The sequence below is a fragment of the Alternaria rosae genome (assembly GCF_020736505.1).
Source record: "Alternaria rosae strain MPI-PUGE-AT-0040 chromosome Unknown BKA58scaffold_12, whole genome shotgun sequence".
NCBI classification, from domain to species: Eukaryota; Fungi; Ascomycota; class Dothideomycetes; order Pleosporales; family Pleosporaceae; genus Alternaria; species Alternaria rosae.
Window position 1 is genome coordinate 625,433 of NW_025763581.1, and position 16,879 is coordinate 642,311.

At 53.3% G+C, this 16,879-nt stretch overlaps 9 protein-coding genes across 9 annotated transcripts; 3 read left to right on the forward strand and 6 right to left on the reverse strand.

Annotated features, from left to right (window-relative positions):
• Positions 1-23: 23 nt before the first annotated feature.
• Positions 24-1,852, reverse strand: BKA58DRAFT_424702 (uncharacterized protein; the record flags this gene model as incomplete). Its single annotated transcript, XM_046172899.1, has 4 exons — positions 24-143; positions 641-759; positions 815-1,718; positions 1,775-1,852. The coding sequence occupies 4 exons, from the start codon at positions 1,850-1,852 to the stop codon at positions 24-26; spliced, it is 1,221 nt and encodes a 406-aa protein (XP_046020627.1).
• Positions 1,853-1,989: 137 nt separating this feature from the next.
• Positions 1,990-3,766, forward strand: BKA58DRAFT_424703 (uncharacterized protein; the record flags this gene model as incomplete). The annotated part of the gene is made up of 4 exons (XM_046172900.1): positions 1,990-2,018; positions 2,058-2,347; positions 2,412-2,525; positions 2,607-3,766. The coding sequence occupies 4 exons, from the start codon at positions 1,990-1,992 to the stop codon at positions 3,764-3,766; spliced, it is 1,593 nt and encodes a 530-aa protein (XP_046020628.1).
• BKA58DRAFT_450009 (tryptophan dimethylallyltransferase-domain-containing protein) lies at positions 3,385-4,982 on the reverse strand (the record flags this gene model as incomplete). The annotated part of the gene is made up of 1 exon (XM_046174331.1): positions 3,385-4,982. A coding segment is annotated over one exon (1,152 nt), but the record flags the coding sequence as incomplete, so codon positions are not given.
• A 155-nt stretch (positions 4,983-5,137) lies between these two features.
• On the reverse strand, positions 5,138-7,038 carry BKA58DRAFT_394184 (nucleotide-diphospho-sugar transferase). The gene is made up of 4 exons (XM_046171168.1): positions 6,465-7,038; positions 6,106-6,405; positions 5,704-6,040; positions 5,138-5,648 (listed from the first exon to the last, which is right to left on the reverse strand). The coding sequence occupies exons 1-4, from the start codon at positions 6,933-6,935 to the stop codon at positions 5,200-5,202; spliced, it is 1,557 nt and encodes a 518-aa protein (XP_046020630.1). The 5' UTR covers positions 6,936-7,038; the 3' UTR covers positions 5,138-5,199.
• A 340-nt stretch (positions 7,039-7,378) lies between these two features.
• BKA58DRAFT_59408 (histidinol-phosphate aminotransferase) lies at positions 7,379-9,449 on the forward strand. The gene is made up of 5 exons (XM_046175591.1): positions 7,379-7,897; positions 7,966-8,174; positions 8,232-8,349; positions 8,410-8,557; positions 8,622-9,449. Exons 1-5 carry the CDS (start codon positions 7,549-7,551, stop codon positions 9,076-9,078), a joined length of 1,281 nt encoding a protein of 426 aa, XP_046020631.1. The 5' UTR covers positions 7,379-7,548; the 3' UTR covers positions 9,079-9,449.
• Positions 9,450-10,996, forward strand: BKA58DRAFT_59397 (putative macrophomate synthase). Its single transcript, XM_046175590.1, has 4 exons — positions 9,450-10,008; positions 10,061-10,188; positions 10,315-10,523; positions 10,576-10,996. Exons 1-4 carry the CDS (start codon positions 9,821-9,823, stop codon positions 10,975-10,977), a joined length of 927 nt encoding a protein of 308 aa, XP_046020632.1. The 5' UTR covers positions 9,450-9,820; the 3' UTR covers positions 10,978-10,996.
• Positions 10,997-11,068: 72 nt separating this feature from the next.
• On the reverse strand, positions 11,069-13,717 carry BKA58DRAFT_325280 (putative beta-glucosidase I; the record flags this gene model as incomplete). Its single annotated transcript, XM_046168001.1, has 3 exons — positions 11,069-12,902; positions 12,977-13,583; positions 13,648-13,717. The coding sequence occupies 3 exons, from the start codon at positions 13,715-13,717 to the stop codon at positions 11,069-11,071; spliced, it is 2,511 nt and encodes an 836-aa protein (XP_046020633.1).
• A 25-nt stretch (positions 13,718-13,742) lies between these two features.
• On the reverse strand, positions 13,743-14,709 carry BKA58DRAFT_394186 (uncharacterized protein). Its single transcript, XM_046171169.1, has one exon. The coding sequence runs from the start codon at positions 14,672-14,674 to the stop codon at positions 14,036-14,038; it is 639 nt and encodes a 212-aa protein (XP_046020634.1). The 5' UTR covers positions 14,675-14,709; the 3' UTR covers positions 13,743-14,035.
• Positions 14,710-15,123: 414 nt separating this feature from the next.
• BKA58DRAFT_347885 (uncharacterized protein) lies at positions 15,124-16,678 on the reverse strand. Its single transcript, XM_046168464.1, has 3 exons — positions 16,510-16,678; positions 15,988-16,436; positions 15,124-15,929 (listed from the first exon to the last, which is right to left on the reverse strand). The coding sequence occupies exons 1-3, from the start codon at positions 16,658-16,660 to the stop codon at positions 15,228-15,230; spliced, it is 1,302 nt and encodes a 433-aa protein (XP_046020635.1). The 5' UTR covers positions 16,661-16,678; the 3' UTR covers positions 15,124-15,227.
• Positions 16,679-16,879: the final 201 nt, after the last annotated feature.

Here is a 16,879-nt window from a genome sequence, read left to right on the forward strand (position 1 = left end):
GGCATGGGAGGCATGCGACACTTCTAGTCGGGCTCGAACTCGCCAAAGTAGGCTTGAGCGTCGCCCTTTTCCCTTGTGCGACGTGGTAGGAAGATTCGGGAAGCGGGTGATCGACAGATCGCCAATGATGTGCGGGTAGTGTACTATTATGCTTTTGCAACTCGACTCAAGAACCAACGCTACACGTAAAGCAAAGATACGAGACAAGCACCAAAGAGCTGATGTCTGAGACGCGACGGCGGCGAAGCATTGCTGTGTTGAGAATGAGTAGTCTTGTCAAGCACCACCGAGTTGGGACATCTCTTGAGCACCATCGATTATCTCGATGATCATAATTTGCGAACCCATGAAGGTTCAGGATACACGTGCCTAGCGAGTGCGATCCTATTTCCTTCTTCGTGCACGGATAGTCTGACGACCAGGCATGATATAGTCTCGATATTGAGAAGCAATCGGAACAACGGGAGCAGATGCGAAAGAAAGGGAGACCGGCGGAACAACTAGCCCCTGCCCAACAGCCTTGGTACTATTCGAAAGTCTTTTGGCGTACAACAGAATGATCACCAAGTTCATCGAACTGGTGTACCTCAAGACAGGCGTCGCGACACATCAACGCAGATCGGCGACCGCGCGCGCGTACCTCAATCTCATAGTCACGAACTATGCGTTCTCTATCTGCGTCGTTGGCGCGCACGCCATCGATAGCTTCAAGAAGCTTGTGCACATCCATGAGAGCGTGATTGAAGCCTTCTCCGCGATCTAGCCAAGTTAGCGATACACGAACAGCTCGTTCAAGGAGGTAGGCAGGACAAACATAGAGGCATAGTATGCGCCGCATCACCCGCGAGAGTGACACGGCCCTTTGCATCACCGGGTAAGTCATCACAAGGTAGCCACCAGAATTCCAAAGGAACGTTGACAACGGGCCCATGGCTATCGGACAGGATGTCATGGAAGATAGTTTTGAACGTCGGGTGAAAGTCTGCCGATTTCTGCCTCATCAAGGCAATGCGCCCATTGTCCGTGCTGGGTATATCTGCATGCCCGTTGGCGGAAAGCCACGAGAGACATATTTGCACACGCCACACAGGGTCTGCTCCACCTGGCTTCGGGCGTTCCATGACGGAAAACCACATCCAGGCAGGGTGCGTTGGGTGCGACCCTTGGAAAAGCGTCTGGTCCAGTGCAAGCAGTGGTTTCATCTGGGATGCCGTGGCCAGTGCTTGGGTGCCTAGGAAGCAGGCTGGGATGGGTGTGGGTTGCGAGAGCTCCGCTCCGTACCGCAAGGACCGGACCGTCGAGTGACACCCGTCCACCCCAGCTAGAAGCTGTCCGCTGTAACAACTTCCGTCGCTGAAGACTGTTTTGACGCCTTCTGCCCCGACGTCGAATGATGCCAGTTTCTTTCCCCATAGAATTCTATCTTCAATGCCGTCCATGAGCATGTTGCGAAGTCGGCCTCGCACGACCCGCATGCGGTTACCGTATGTGGGCGGTAAAGACCATTTAGAGGTGCAAGTCTCCAGGTTGAGAAATATTGAGTGACTCTGATCTTGTCCTGGAGCCTGGTCTATTTTCGTGGTGTGTAGTCGGCTTGCAATATCGTCGGGAAGAAAGTCTAACAATAGTGGCAGACTGAAATGGATTGTGAGAGCCCATCCCTGGGGCCGGCTCACGGCTGATGCATCTCTTTCAAAAACAAGAAATGGAATCCCTTTCTATTTGTTTTGTCAGTGAGTGGAAATAATAAGCGGACGGTCGTGGTGATACGGACCTTCTTGAGACCCTGCGCGAGAGCAAGCCCAGCTATGCCTGCGCCAATGATAAGTATAGTCTGGTGTTTGTCTTTCATGATTGCCATCTCTAGAACGAGGAGGATGAAAAGCAATTAAAAGAAGATACCAGCGATTTGAGAACGGAGTTATGCGTAATGGATATCCACATACGCAACGTTTCGCAGTCTCAAGCGATCGAGGTCAAAGATGAATGATGCGCAGGCTGCAGCACCCTCTCGGCACGTGAGTTGAACAGGGTATGGAATTTCTTCACATCGGCAGCGCCATTCCACTTGCACCAGAATCTCTTCCCACAATGATTGCTTCGAAATATCACACTGCCCTAGGATGTGGCCTCCTCCTCGTGGTCATGTCATTGGGGCAGGCTTTATGCAAAGCGCCTTTCCTACGCATCGTCGAATTGGACTTATGTCGTTCCTATCACGGTCAACGATCTCCTGGATCTGTGCCCTCGGATGCAGACTTGACCGAAGACAGGTGCAAGGCAATACCCGTACAGAAAGACTTGGCCATGATCAATGCATACAACATGGCTGTGTCATCCATCGTTGGTGAGAGCGCGTTTCGAAGCCCTTTTCCCGCTGGTCACTCATGAAAGCAACTAACAAAGACCAGAGATCATGACAGCCTTTCCATATGCGGCCCTTTGCGCACGATTCAGTCGACGCATGATCTTAGCTGCCAATGTCGCTGGCGCCGTCAGCACTTTCACATACTACATATGCATCTGTGAGTCATGAGGACTCTTTCGCCGTGACTGATGGTAGACCGACGAGCTGACGCAAGCTTGATGCAGGCTACTATCACCAGACATTCGACGTCCGGCTTGTTTTGGGCCAGTCTCTCTGGCGAATCTTCGGTGGTGGCGATGGCGTTCTGTTGAGCGTCGCCAACGCCTTGATCGCCGAGAGCCTGCCCGCGGCACATCTGTACCGTATCCGTTCCGCCATGGCGTAGTCCAAATTTGGCTAACCGAGAGACGCAGGAGCAAAGTTCTTTTTCTCCTCAACGCCATGCGCCTCATCGTCAATGCCGTCGGCCAGATGGTGGGGGCTCGTCTCATGCAAGACAATTTATGGGCACCCGCATTGTTAGGCCTGGCGATGCATTGCTTGGCTGTTCCCGCTCTCTGCTTGATTGCGGACCCACCCGAGCCAAAGCAAGGATCTAGGACAACAGATGGAGGTTTTGAAGATGCCACTGATCCTCTACTCGCGCACGCCAGTGGCGGGACGAAAGAGAACCAGGAGCTGCCTGTGTGGGAGCAAATATGGGCTTCGATAACGACAGCAGGTCGGCGAGTTTCGGTACTATTCCTCGAGCCTACGACGGCCATGGCACTGGCCATTGTCTTCCTAAATGAGCTAGGACACGGCGTAAACAACATCGTGCAGCAATGGAGCAGCCGTAGCTTCGACTGGACATTCGCCCACACCAACTACCTCATGGCGGGTCAACGTCTGGTGGCGGCCATGACGCTGATAGGATTCTCATGGTCATTCCACAGGCTGCAAAGGGCAGGCTACGCAAGCGCACGGCTCGACATCGCTCTGGTTACTGTCTGCCAATGGCTAACGTTATTGGGTATGTTGGGATCGGCGATGTCATCTCTCAGCACACTAGAGGGAATGAGGGTAGTGGTGTTTATATGCTCCATACTCGTCTATATGATGGGGTGGGGTATGGCAGGCGCATTGCAGTCGAGCGTAACCCGATCAATCCCAAAAGATCGGATTACGATGCTCTATACGGGTCTAAATGTGGCAGATCGGATGGCCGGCATTGTGAGTGGCCCCATGTTCGCAGGCCTACTGATGAGCGGCATGCAAAAGGGGGGCCGGTGGACGTATCTCCCTTTCTGGGTGTCGGCGGGTCTGTTCGTCATGGTGTCAGTGTTGACGAGGCAAATAACCCGTTGGTTGGGCGCTGAGATGAGAGAAGAAGACGATGAAACGAGATTAGCTCCCTAGGTATGGCAAGAGGGGAGAGACTTGGAAGCAGGTATTGCGGAGCATGTGGAGGTAGGTAAGCTAGCTACGTGGAAAACAAAGCAGGACTGATGTAAGTGGCAATGTCAAAAGCGCCGTCTCGTTGAGCCAGGCCAATTTCGCGGATGAAGCTGGACTCTTCGGACAAATGGCCAGCGCGGAGTTGGCGTCGAAGCAGGTCAGTAGGCTGGGCGAAGTCGGCTAGGAAGTCGTTGATGATGAGACCGTCGCCGCAGGGCATCTGGTGGGCAAACCAGTAGAGTTTACTCCTGAGCTGCAAGGGTAATATGTCGTGCACAACCATGCAGTAGCGCGACTGTGGCCGCGGATCTGATCGGTACCTGGCCTGCAGACGGGCCCACAGATTCGCGTAGTGGCTGTGTGGGGGGAGCGGAACGGCCCCGTTCATAGTGAGGTGGGCTTCTACAGCGGAGAAGGAGGCGTGCGAGTTGAAATAACAGCGGCTGTATAGCTTGATGCGCGGAGCTGGGTAGTGTGAAGCATCGATCGAGAGCATGCGCGGCCTCAACTCGCTGGCGCCATGCGAGCTCAGGTAGTGGCGCACGTGACGCCAGTGGGCGACGATGTCGGATGGCAATAGTGCGAAGACGTCGTCCAAGAGGTCTAGCAAGACTTGGGGGGAGAGGCAAGAAGGCAGTAGCCAATACAGCTTGCCGCGTGCGCGTGAAGCAGCGAGGTCGAAGCCGACGAATGTTGACGAAGGGCTGCACAGGTCGCATGCGAGGGCCGGGTGAACGGTGTGCTCCCAGTAGGCGAGACGCGCCGTCACCGCCACCCACACGTCTGGCAGCATGTCGATGCGGTACGCCCCGGGGCCGCTTCCCGCACGCGTTAACCTGTCAATCGCCAAACGGGCGGCGGAGAGAGACGCCGAACGAGTCAGAGTCTTGTCTAGCGCAACCACATCGACGACATAGCGGACCGCAACCGGCGTCGTGCCATTCCAGCTGTAGCTTAATTCCAGTGGTGTCGCATCGCATGTCAACGCCGACGGAAATGCAGGTCGCAGCGGGCACGGCGGCCCTTGTCCCAGCCAAGAACAGACATGGTCATTGAAAAAGGCAAGGTGGCTCTTGATGTCGATGGCTGTATACGATTCACTGGCATTCAAGGCGCGCGCCAGGTGCGGGCCAAGTAGTGCAGCCCATCTGCGCCGTGACGTTTCAGATTCGTTTTTTCCCGTATTGTGAGCTGGAATTTCATGAGCGGCGTGCGCTTGGACAGGTGACGGCAACATGGGAAGCGATCGGGTGATTGTAGCTCCGTCCGGTGGCGGTGCGTGTGGCGGTGCTCACAACAAATCGGTGGTGCGAACGGCAGAGTTTATTGGGAGATGCCGCGGCACATTTATACATCAGCCGAGTCTGATCTAGCCATCTACGTCGCATGTGTCCTCATATCCAATCCAGAACGACCATTGTCGCAACCTCTGCCACGTCCAGCCACGTGATCCGCTTGCTTACCTTCATGCTATACTTCTCCTTCGGTCGGTATACGCCCAACTCATCCTGCTCCATGAGGTCTCGCCGCTCCGCAACGGTCGGGGGAGATGTCATGTACCGGAGCGGCACCGATACTTTGTAAACACACTCTACTAGACGCAGTGCCGCTCCTGTACCTTGCCCGCCTCTACCCGGCTTGTTCATCAGGACCGATCCCAGGGCCGTCAAGGCAGAGATGGTGTAAACAAAGTACGCCACCATGGTCCATGACAGCAGTCGGGTCGCGAGTCCCTTGCGCAGGCTGGCCTGACGCTCGTTGACTGCCGATTGAACTGTTCCTGTGGCTGTAAAAGAAACGATAGTCTGCGGTAGCGCCAAGTATATCATTCTTGCTGTAGTCCCTGTCCAAATGTGTTAATATGTGTCTTCGCTAGACGAGCTCATGGCGATACTCACAAGGCGCTGCCCAGAACCGGCTTTCCGTCTGCCGCCCTACCTTCCAGTAGATCATGGCGTTGTTGATCTTATCCATAAGTATTGTGGCCAAGAGAAGCCCTCTCAAGCTGTGTCGCTCAGAGCCCCACGTTTGCCCTGCTGCACCGTCGTTGCGACTACTCGCAATCCATAATGTGACGGGCAAGAGTATCATAGCTATGCAATCCGTTGCGGCAGTGAAGGAGCGCAAGATCTTGATGATGGCAGACAGTCTTTGCGGAACTGTCCTGCGAGGTGCCGGGTCTCGTGATGGAATGAAGAAGTTGATGCCTTTCATCAAGAGCAAATCACCGTCAGCCTGCATGCACTTGTCAGCGACCGACCGCATGCTCACTTCACCACCATGTCTGGGCTGTAACTTACCCATCGCATTCTCTGTCTGCTGAGTGCTTCAAAGGATCCTGCGGTGAGACCGTATTGCACAAACTCCTTCACAAAAGCGATACCCCATCCATGTCCAGCCAGCATGTAGGAGCAAAAGATATCCTCGCCGACGGGCACTTTGGGCCACCCTCCAACTTGCTTGAGCGCGTTGCGCTTGACAATGTATCCCGAGCCAAAACAATGCGAGAGGCCAATGTTGTCATGCATCGGTTCGAAAATCTCCATAGACGCCGGGCCGGCCTGACCGAGCAGGTCTGGGTTGGGAATGTTGTAATGCCACTATGTGTATTAGCATTGGTTGAGTAATCGCATGCATTTCTAGTCTGCCGGATTCCTACCTGTGCTGGGCATGCTAAAGCCATACTGGAATCGAGAATAAGATGCGGGACGACTCGGCGAAGCCAGTCAGGCTCCGCTATCATGTCGACATCCAGACTTGCAAAGTACTCGGAGCCCTTGCCAAAATTCTCCGTTGTCTCGAGCCCGAAGCGAAGGTTTCCAGCTTTGTAGAAGTGGGACTCGCCTTCCAATTTGGTCCTTGCAAGATATTCGACCGATGTGCCGTGCAAGCGATTATAGTCGCCAACGGCGTCTTTCAGAGCTGCATTTCCGCCGTCGTCAAGAACAAAGACGCGAAAGCTCGCCGAGGGGTAGTCCTGCATGGCAGCGCCCGCAACCGTGTCCATGATGACGTCGAGCTTTTCTCCACAGCATGTTATACAGACGTCGATGGTAGGCGCTTCCTGTCCGGAAAGTCGATAGGACGCACGGTGTTTGTTGCGTTTGCCGAAGACGATGTATAGAGCCATGTGCAGCGCACTGAAGATGGCCGGGAGGAGGAGAAGCACCTCCGTCAGAAATATCAATCCTGAAAGCCAAATAGAAGTACTTGCTGCTTGCGTGAGGGGCGGGAGATTTTGATATCTGCAAGTAAGATACACGGCCCATAGCGACCATGATACAAAATAGGTGACGACGGTTAGAGGATGGTCAAACGTGTACGGCTCTGGCTGCTTGACCAGTTCCTCGATAGAGTAGTTCACGGTATCGGCCTTAACACGTCTCCATTCTCGTTGTTCCATGATTTGAATCGTTGAGAAGTAGTTCTGAGTAAAAGAGGCTTGTGTTTCGCTGAAGTAGTTGAGATTGAGGCTGGAGGCAGAAGAAGCGATGGAGAAGCGTGATGATCGATACTTCGAGATACCAACGAACCAAGATACATTTGACAGTTACTCAAGATCCGAGAGAGTCTTGAGAGAGTGGAGAAACTTGGATAGAGGGTTGCCATATCCCTGCTGCCCGAGCTGACCGCTTGCCTGCCACTGCGCAGGTTGACGTGAAGGCTGCATCCGGCTACCCAAACATCGGGTGTAGCATCGTTTTCGACATGTAGACGATATATAAATCTGCCGTTAGGAAGGAATGTGTGTGCCATCCACCCCCAAGCCCGTCATGCCTGGAACACTACTTCCCAGCCACTTTTCGCTAGAATTCAGTATCAGGCCGAATGTTCTCGCCTTCCCGAAATACCAGACAACCACATCCGACCACGAGAAAGCACGTGCAGCTGTGTGTCTCGATGCCAACGAGAATTCCGCGGGTTCCTGTCTGGCGGTTGCACCAAAGGATGAGCCCCGCATTTTCGACGCGCCCATGCGCTGGTGGCGCAATATGCTGCAGGGCTCAATCAATATCGACAACCTGCATCGATATCCCTCAGCGTCTCAGGTGTCTCTACGTCGGCGGGTGGCGCAGTGGCGAGGTCTTGACTGTACGTAGAGATGGCATCTCTCTTGTCGTGAAGCCTGAGCTCGCTAGCTAATCGTGACTCGCAATTAGCCATCAACCAGGTCGGCCTAGGGTCGGGCGCGTCGGATGTTGTCGATATCATCACACGAATGATCTGTACACCTGGTCAAGACAAGATCCTCATCTCGCCTCCCACGTTCGACTTGTACAAAGTTTGTGCAACGCTCCAAGGCGTCGGCGTGGAGGAGTGCGTGCAGAGCCTGGCAGACGATGGGACCTTCCACGTTCCAGTAGAGCAGGTTTGTCTATCCCCAATCTTGCCAAGCGCGATGCACGGTTGACAAAGCCACTCCTAGATCTGCGCGACACTCTCGGAAGATCCCCACATCAAGCTGCTCATCCTAGCGTCGCCGGGCAACCCCACGGGCTCGCTGATTCCCATCAATCAGATACAACGCATTCTCGATCTCAACGGTTCGTTGGAGCTGCTCTAATACCCACATTGACAGGAGCTAACAGACACCTTACCGTCAGCTTTCAAGGGCATTGTCGTTGTTGATGAAGCCTACATAGATTTCACGCCAACGGCGACGCAGGCCTCAGCCCTGCAGCTCTTGCCAAGATACAATAATTTGATCGTCGTACAATCTCTGAGTAAATCTCATGGACTTGCCGGAATCAGGTACGTCGGAAGTGAGCCCGCTTTCAGCTCACCTTCGATGTTGTGCAACGCTAAAGGTATCCAGGGTCGGCATGGCCATTGCACATCCTGCCATTATAGACATCTTCTCCAAGGTGCAAATGCCATACAAGTTGTCAAGCGTGGTATTGGATATTGCCGAACGAGCGCTTTCCGAAAGCGGCCAAACATCTGCACTTGCACTGCAGCGCCAGATCATGGCTGACAGGGACTCTTTGGTTAAGATGCTTGCAGACCCCTTGCTTACACGCAATCGCATTGGTACTGCCATCGGTGGCCAGTCTGCAAACTTCGTACTCGTCCCCATTGTCACGCAGGGCGAACGAGACGACGTACTAGCTAGGCGCCTAACCGAGCAGCTACGAGAGCAGCACGCCATTTCCATTCGATATGTGGGTGGACAACCCGGATGTAAAGGCTGCGTAAGGATTACAGTGGGGACGGCACGGGAACTGAACACACTCCGCGAGGCTCTTCGCACGGTGCTTTTGGAGCTAGATTAGCCGTGGGTCCGAAAGCCGAACCAATACATACCTCTACATACACGGTGTGTGTGGGCTTCTTCAGACAACCACAAATTTAGCACCTAGCGCTTCATGTTCTTTGGGAAATTGGGTTCGGTGGGTCACGGGAGCATCCTAGCGCGATGACGGGCAGCCCCGGTGCCCATTTCCCCAGACTGGCTAGCTTCATGCGAACTGCAGAAGCGGTGATCCACACGCCGCATACTAACCACTATCGGTCTGCGTCAGACATTGTTCGCGACATCTGTCATTGAACTGACACCGCATCCTTAGCATTAGCCTCGAATTTTATCAAGGCCAGCGAAACGTCCCAACACCGACTGTGCATTGACCCAGTGTCGATGAATGTATAGATCTGCCAGCTTCCTAAGAGATCAATCTCGCTAATCAAGGCCAACCAATGGGGAGTGTCGCGAGGACCATCAAAACCATACACAATGGAACTATCTCGGCGAGATACACATGCACACAACGCGGCGCTAACATACAACGACAATAGTCTCTTGGAGGAACTTCGCGCCCCGAAACCGCGATAGAAAGTTGTAGGAAGCATGCACAGGCATTATAAAGCAAGGTCGCAATCACCGTGTCACGAGGCTAGATGACAGTAACTACGCCGTACATATTCCACAAAGCTATACCACGTTCTCACGCCTACGAGCCTCTTTCTCCTTGATTGGCTATTCGAACCTTCATCAACTCGCATCCCACCGCCGGCACCATGCAGCACCATCGTGCGACGTCACTCTTCCAACCTTCCAATTTGGCTTATGCCATGCGGAAGACTATGGACCCTTCCGCTCCACCCTCTTACCTCTTTGGCTCGATCATGGCCTTCCCACATACAATGGTCGCCCGCACCATTGCTGTGCTGGGTATGGATTATGTCATGGTGGATGCGCTGCATACGTAAGTGATGGGTACCATAGAGCTAGAAGCACTAACTTAACGTTCACTTCAGCCCAATCGATACCGAGAATCTAGTCCGCATCATTCACACCATCAACTTCTGTAGCGAAGGGAAAACGGTTGCCGTTGTACGCGTCCCGTCTGCACACTCCGACCTGCTAACGCATGCGCTTGATGCAGGTATGTTACACATACCCACTTGGCTGCATGATTATCAAAGCACATGCATCGTCGTAGACCGACACATTCGTAATACGACAGTGTTTCTCAACAAAAGCTAACCATCGCGTCTTTTTCCACATTCAGGCGCTGCAGGAATAATCTTCCCGCATATCGATACCGCCGAGCAAGCTGCCGAAGCCGTGTCCAAGTGTCGCTATGCAACCTCTGGTGGAGACCGATCACTATCGCCATGCGCGTTGGTGCCTGGCATCACGGATACAGCGCCCCACGGCTTGACACATGATCGAGTAGCAGACAATCACATCGCAGTTATCTGCCAAATCGAGAGCCAGGTATGTCATCACTGCAGGAACTGCAGTCACACCTCATGCTGACTGGACCAAGCTAGCAATGGACAATGCAGATGTCATTGCCGCTACAGATGGTGTGGACTGCCTCATGCTAGGACCCGGAGACCTCCGTCTCTCGTTAGGCGTGCCAGCCCGCAAATACGGCGAACGCGACGACCCGAGGTTTCTTGACGCCGTCAACAGGCTTATCGACGTCAAATACCGTCATGGAAAGCCGCTCATGACGGTGTCCTTCAAGATCTCCGCGGCCGAGGATTCGTGGGTGAAGCATTTCAATCTGTTGCTGGCGACGGCGGACTTTGTCGATGTAGTCAAAGGCCACCAAGCTGCTTTGGGAACTATCAAGACTACGCTTGCTGGTTTGAATGAGACACCGCCCATGGGTATGGCCTCTGACGAGAAGATCAAGCAACGTCGTGATAGTCATGAAGCCTGAATATATCTTGCTTCCAGTGTTTAGGGTTGCTAGATAGACGCATCTTGGCTGCTTCCTTAGAAATGAAAATAGCATTTGTTCCTCAATTCATCTATAGACCTGACCACCAAAACGTCTCTTCAAGAACCAAAGTATCTCGTAAAAACTCTCCCCTACTGCTCGTGCCCACCGAAACATCATACTCGCCTTTTTCACAAGCCCAGCGGTCTTCCGCCTCGTCCCAAAAACACAACGCATACTTCAGCTCCATTTCGACCTTGACTGTAGTGCTGGACTGTTTGGCAACAAAGCTCTTCTCAAACCCTTTGAGCTCCTTCGCCGGACGACCAACACTAGGTTTCCGCTGTGCGACATATACCTGCACGACTTCTGCGCCGTCATAGTCACCCAGATTGTCAATCTTGACCTGCGCCGTAATCATCGCCTTCTCTTTCGAACCCTTTACTTCGAGCTGAAGATCCGAGAGGCGAAACTCGGTGTAGGAGAGGCCGTGGCCAAATGGAAAGAGTACAGGTCTCTCCATCGTGTCGTAGAAGCGATATCCAACGTACACATCTTCAGCATACAAGATACGCTTCCTCTCTGCTTGAGAACATAGCCATGTAGGATTGTCGCGTAACGAAAGTGGGAACGAAAGCGGTAGCTTCCCCGACGGATTGACATCGCCATACAAAACATCGCTAATGGCATGTCCCGTCTCGTTACCCCCGTACCAAACGTGCAGCAAAGCCTTAGTACGACCAGCCCACGGCATCGTAACTGGACTTCCTGAACTAATGCAGATGACAGCGTTGGGATTCGCATCCAGTACGCTCTCAATCAGGTCGCCAGTGTGTTGTGGAAGCTCAATATTGGGTCTATCCGCGCCCTCGTTCTCCCAGTCTCCCATCAGGCCCGCTAGAACAACGACTTGGTCTACTTGGCCCGCTAGCTCGGCAGCTGCGCGGATTGAAGCCGATACATCCATCTGGTAGCATCCGCCTAGTCGTAGCCCACCGGGATGAAATGTAAGTGGCGAGTTCTTGATGAGATCAGACGTGTGCGCACCAGCCCAGTGGACTAGTACTTCGTATGTCTCGCCTTTGGTGAGGTGGACGGTGCCAACTTTCTCCACCGTACCCGCGCGGAAAAAGCCTTCACCGAATTGCTGGTCCTCGGTGTTATCTACGACGAGTTTCCCGTCGACGGATAGATTCGCGGTACCTTGTACACTAACGCCGAAGTCATAGGGCCCTGTTTCGCTTGCGACGAGGCGCCCCGAGATGTCCACATGCCAGTTCTGACCATCGACGCGATCCATGTTCTCGTAGTTGAGGAAGTATCCACATGAGTTGAGGAACTCGTACTGGTCGACTGGGGTACGCGAGGCAACTGATGGTGGCTCCGCGTAGATGTACATGTCGAATCCGGAATTGCCGTCTTTGGTGAGGAGCTGGTGGCCGAGGAGAGGTCGTTCTTTGTGGTTGTATATTCCGCGGGAAAAATGAACTTCTCCTTTGCTTCGCTGGGTAATGGCGTCTAGTGGGGTCACTGCATAGTACGGTCGGAGATGGGCAATGCGACCACCGCGATAGGCGGCAATAGCAGCGTTTGGACCTATCACGGCGATGGGTTTGTTGGAATCAAGCGGAAGCACTTTGTCCTCATTCTTCATGAGTACAATCGACTCGGCTGCAGCGCGACGGAGTAGTTTCCGGTCTTGTTCGCGGTTCAAAGGCTCTTCAGGCGCGTTCTCGGGTATCTTGGAGCGAGCGGCTTCTTTGACCATGTTCAGGACGCGCCGCACACAGTTGTCAAGAGTACGTGTGCTGAGTCGGTCGGCCAGCAGTGAGTGTGCTAGACTTTTCCCTCTCCATTGGCTGGGCCCTGGCATCTCGAGGTCTAGTCCTGCTCGGATGGGACTTGTTGTTGCATATAGACCGTGCCTATTCATCAAAAAGTTATCGCTTGCGTCGTCCCAAAAGCGTATGTTCAGGGGTGAGAGTGTCAAACTACTCACCAATCGCTCATGACTAGACCGCGAAAGCCCCATTCCTCCCTCAAGATATCATTCAAGATGCGCTTATCCTCGGTAATATGGATACCGTTGATCTTGTTATATGCCGCCATGATAGCACCCGGGTCGCCGATCTTGACAGTCAACATAAACGCCATGAGGTAGATTTCTCGTAGCGCGCGCTCAGTGACGATGCAATTCATGCTGAAGCAGCCTTGTTCTTGATCAGAGCAGAGAAAATGTTTTGGCGTGGCTATGATCCCTTTCTCTTGGATGCCAATGCACATGTAGCCTGCAAGAACACCCGCGAGAAGGGGGTCCTCTCCGAGGGCTTCATGGCCACGACCTCCAATCGGAGTGCGTGGAATATTCACGCAGGGTGCAAGGAGAACATGCGTTCCTTTCGCGATACATTCATCGGCCAGCAATCCTCCTACTTCTCGCAGCAGCTGTCGATCCCATGAAGCTGCAAGTGCAGGTCCAGCTGGTAGGCATATCGTTGGCGTTGAGTTGAAAAAACGTGTACCGCGCACTGTGTTTGGGCCATCGCTCGTTCTTAGTGCTGGTATGCCTAACCGCGGAATAGGCACAGTGTGTGCAAAGTCGCGTCCTAAGATCATGTCAATATTGGAAGACCTTCGCTCGTAGTTGGATGGGTAATTAATCGGACGCACCAGCTGTTATGTCGCACTTCTCGGCAACGGTCAGTCGGGACAGGATGTCTTCAACATCGATATCAGCCATTGCCTCTCGTATGAATCAATGATGTGATTATTTGGTGGTTCTTTCGCGTGCCTATCTAGAAGTCGTTCTTCGTTGAAGTCACTCTGATGAACATGACGGTAATCCACAAAGAGGTTAGCTTGACAGACTTTCCACCCCGCCAGATTACCCGACAATGATACTGGGTCATTTTGGTCCCCCGCCTGCTCACACGTTTATTGGTACTGGGGGGCTCAAATTGGCCGCGCATGCCATTAATCCTCTTCCGTCTTGATTCCGCACAACATGCATGACGCTTGACTGCATGCTATCTCGGCTAACCCCGTTATTCACCATTTCTCATCCATATACTACATGTCTATTCGCCGAGGCAGTGGTGACAAAAAACTTCGATGGAGATTCATCTTCCTTCAACCATTCAACTTCGAACTCGAGCCCTGTTTCCTTTGTCCATCTCTGGACCAGTGACTGCGCTGCGTAAGGAAGTGCCATCTTCATGGGCGCCTGATACCACCAAGGAAATATGAGAAAAGCTAACATGATGCGGGGCACGTTAGTCTGGTTGGGCATTCCTGCGTGCCACAGCCTTACATCCCGAAGAACTAAATCTCCTGCCTTGACTGAGATCTGCACTGGCGGAAGGGTCTTGAGCCGTTCGCTGACAAGTTCTGGCCGTATACTTGACAGGCCTCCTGGCGCATCGCGCGAATCGACATGATCTGCGAGACTGGTGTCTCGGTGACTACCAACCCACACTTCCGTGCCGCCGTTCGTGGGACATGTGTCGATAAGATAGTAGTTCGCCACCAACGCGAAGGGGAAGCGAAGGTGATTGTGGTCGAGATCTGCATGGACAGTTTGCCGCTCAGTCGAGTATAGTGCCGTATTGCCATTGGCGTAATGCACCCGAGGACTTGGCCCTAGCATTGCGGCGCTGATGGTTGATGTGAAAGGATTCGCCCAAACGGACTGGAACATGAGCTCGGGCGTAGCAGGCGGTGGCTGTGAGATGTTGCGGGTAGCTTTGCCTTGATTGAAATGCGTGGATGGATCATTGGCCAGCTCTTCAGATCTCTCGGTGAGGACAGAATTCAGCTTTGCTATAGCAGCTTTGTCGACGACGTCTTCCAAAACAACTATCCCGTCCCTATGCAGGATTGATACTGCGGCACCAACGGTCGCTGCACTGGGGACTTGACTTGTTCGTTCCTGATCTGGCACGACGATGCGCTGAACCTGACTCGATGCCATACTGGTGATGTGGTAGGCGATACAATGGTAATGACTACTTTCTCGCTGTCGTTACAAGCACGACGACGTGTCGGTGGAGTCGGGGCGTCAAGAAACAGCGTACCCCGAGTACGTGAGAGAGCTTTGGTGAATAATCAAACAGCAATAGTCTTTGCGTGCCCAAAGACCTTCTACAAGTCCGATGTACTGCACAATCTTTTTCTAGTCTAAAACCCAGATCGCTAAGACTAACGGTTGCCATGAAGCGCCCGGCAGGTGACGAGAGGGCCACAGTACCTCATCAACCATGGTGACATACCATCGCTTCCCGATGCCTAGTGCCAGGTAGGAGATTGGAGGAAGCCGGATCGTCTTCGCATTGCTCCAGCGCAGCGCTGAGTGCAGACTTCGCTTTCAGCCATTCTTTTTCCGCACCCCTGTCCTCAAGCAGCCACCGGCAGCTCTCAACCAGCTCTTCTCCTATCTCAGGCAGAGATAGTGCCTTGGCTTCCATGCCAAAGAACCCATACGTCAGGCCATTGACTAACGACTGCCGCGATACCGTTTGCGAAGCTGGCCGACGGATGGAGTCGTATATCTTTAGCGCCTGCGGCACATCGGACGCCGTCATCCCGGGGTGCCCTAGTAAGCGAGCCAGGATGTATGCATCCTCAACACCTTGACCCCCACCAAGACCTTGGTGTGGTGTCATGGCATGCGCAGCGTCACCGATCAAGCACACGCGGTCCGTTGCGAAGGTTGGAAGAGGGTGTACGACGTGGACGGCCCATCGCGATGCAACCGTTGGAACCTGCAGCAGATCGGCGAGGTCTGGCTCCCACCCGGCGAAACGCTCGGCGATTTGTGAAGATGGCACCTCGGCAACCCATGAGCCATCGAAAGGGGGCGCCACCCCGTCTGCATCGAACACATTGTCGTATGCCGTCATCTGGATGTCGTCCCGGACAGTATTCGAGGTTACGTGTCTTCCTTTTCCGCACCACTGCGTGCATTGCCGCCATGGTCAGTCGATGAGCTAGTGCACTCGGAAGACGCCTTACTATTTTGAACCCGTCTAACGCCACGTTGTTCGGATGCCTCTTTTGGACATCGGCTTTTGGGCAGCTCATCCTGTACGCAAACTGACCGCTGAAGTGAGGTGCAGATAGCACGTCGTTGCTTGGAAACATGTGCTGTCGCACACGCGAATGGACTCCATCAGCGCCGATGAGCACATCAGTTTTGAAGTCGCTACCGTCTTCGAAGAGCAGGGTGACCCTCCCAGAATCTTCTTGGATGTACGACTTCATCTTCTTGTTCGTTTTGATATGACATCGTCCAGTGTCAGCGTGCGTGTGAAGGATGTCAAGAAGGGCATCGCGAGGGACAAGTCTAGGTCCATGTGGTATTTGCGAGAAGTCTACTCCACCGGAAGATGTATCAGACTTTCGGAGGACGGGTCCACGAACTAGAGTGGAGTTAGCTACTAGCAGATACTCAGTGGCTACGGCTGCCACATCTTCATACACAATTACAATACTTGCCTTCTGACCATGGAGTGCATCGTATGCCTTTGGAAGCACACAGCTCATCCATATCCATGTATTCTTCGAAGATATCCCAAAATCTTTTCCACACCGCGATGCCAGCGCCGATGGCGCGAATTTCGGGTTTGCTTTCAAACAAGTGAACCTCGATATCTGGATATCTTGCCAGCAAGGCTGCGACTGTCATCCCCGCAATGCCACCTCCACTGAAATGTCTTGGTAAGATTTTGGCGTTCAGTAATTTTCGGGCTTTGCCTACCAGATGGCCACCTGCAAGCGCTTTGCTTCCGACATTGGCGTTACGGATAGATGGTAGAAGGCGCGAAGAGTTTGACGAGAGCACGAGGCTTCGGTATCCAAGGTCGTAGGTATACTGATCACCAAACCATGCCTGAATAGGGTATAG

Excerpts from the sequence above, each read along its gene's own strand:
- BKA58DRAFT_347885 (XM_046168464.1), bottom strand. The coding sequence starts at position 16,660 with ATGACAGTCGCAGCCTTGCTGGCAAGATATCCAGATATCGAGGTTCAC. Across the intron at positions 16,437-16,509 it reads CATGGATATGGATGAGCTGT|CCGTAGCCACTGAGTATCTG; the intron begins GTGCTTCCAAAG and ends AAGATGTGGCAG. Across the intron at positions 15,930-15,987 it reads CGTTAGACGGGTTCAAAATA|TGGTGCGGAAAAGGAAGACA; the intron begins GTAAGGCGTCTT and ends CAATGCACGCAG.
- BKA58DRAFT_59397 (XM_046175590.1), top strand. The coding sequence starts at position 9,821 with ATGCAGCACCATCGTGCGACGTCACTCTTCCAACCTTCCAATTTGGCT. Across the intron at positions 10,009-10,060 it reads ATGGTGGATGCGCTGCATAC|CCCAATCGATACCGAGAATC; the intron begins GTAAGTGATGGG and ends CGTTCACTTCAG. Across the intron at positions 10,524-10,575 it reads TCTGCCAAATCGAGAGCCAG|CTAGCAATGGACAATGCAGA; the intron begins GTATGTCATCAC and ends GACTGGACCAAG.
- BKA58DRAFT_394186 (XM_046171169.1), bottom strand. The coding sequence starts at position 14,674 with ATGTTCCAGTCCGTTTGGGCGAATCCTTTCACATCAACCATCAGCGCC.
- BKA58DRAFT_394184 (XM_046171168.1), bottom strand. The coding sequence starts at position 6,935 with ATGGCTCTATACATCGTCTTCGGCAAACGCAACAAACACCGTGCGTCC. Across the intron at positions 6,041-6,105 it reads GCAGACAGAGAATGCGATGG|GCTGACGGTGATTTGCTCTT; the intron begins GTAAGTTACAGC and ends AAGTGCATGCAG. Across the intron at positions 5,649-5,703 it reads CCGGTTCTGGGCAGCGCCTT|GGACTACAGCAAGAATGATA; the intron begins GTGAGTATCGCC and ends ACATTTGGACAG.
- BKA58DRAFT_59408 (XM_046175591.1), top strand. The coding sequence starts at position 7,549 with ATGTGTGTGCCATCCACCCCCAAGCCCGTCATGCCTGGAACACTACTT. Across the intron at positions 7,898-7,965 it reads GCAGTGGCGAGGTCTTGACT|CCATCAACCAGGTCGGCCTA; the intron begins GTACGTAGAGAT and ends ACTCGCAATTAG. Across the intron at positions 8,558-8,621 it reads CATGGACTTGCCGGAATCAG|GGTCGGCATGGCCATTGCAC; the intron begins GTACGTCGGAAG and ends AAAGGTATCCAG.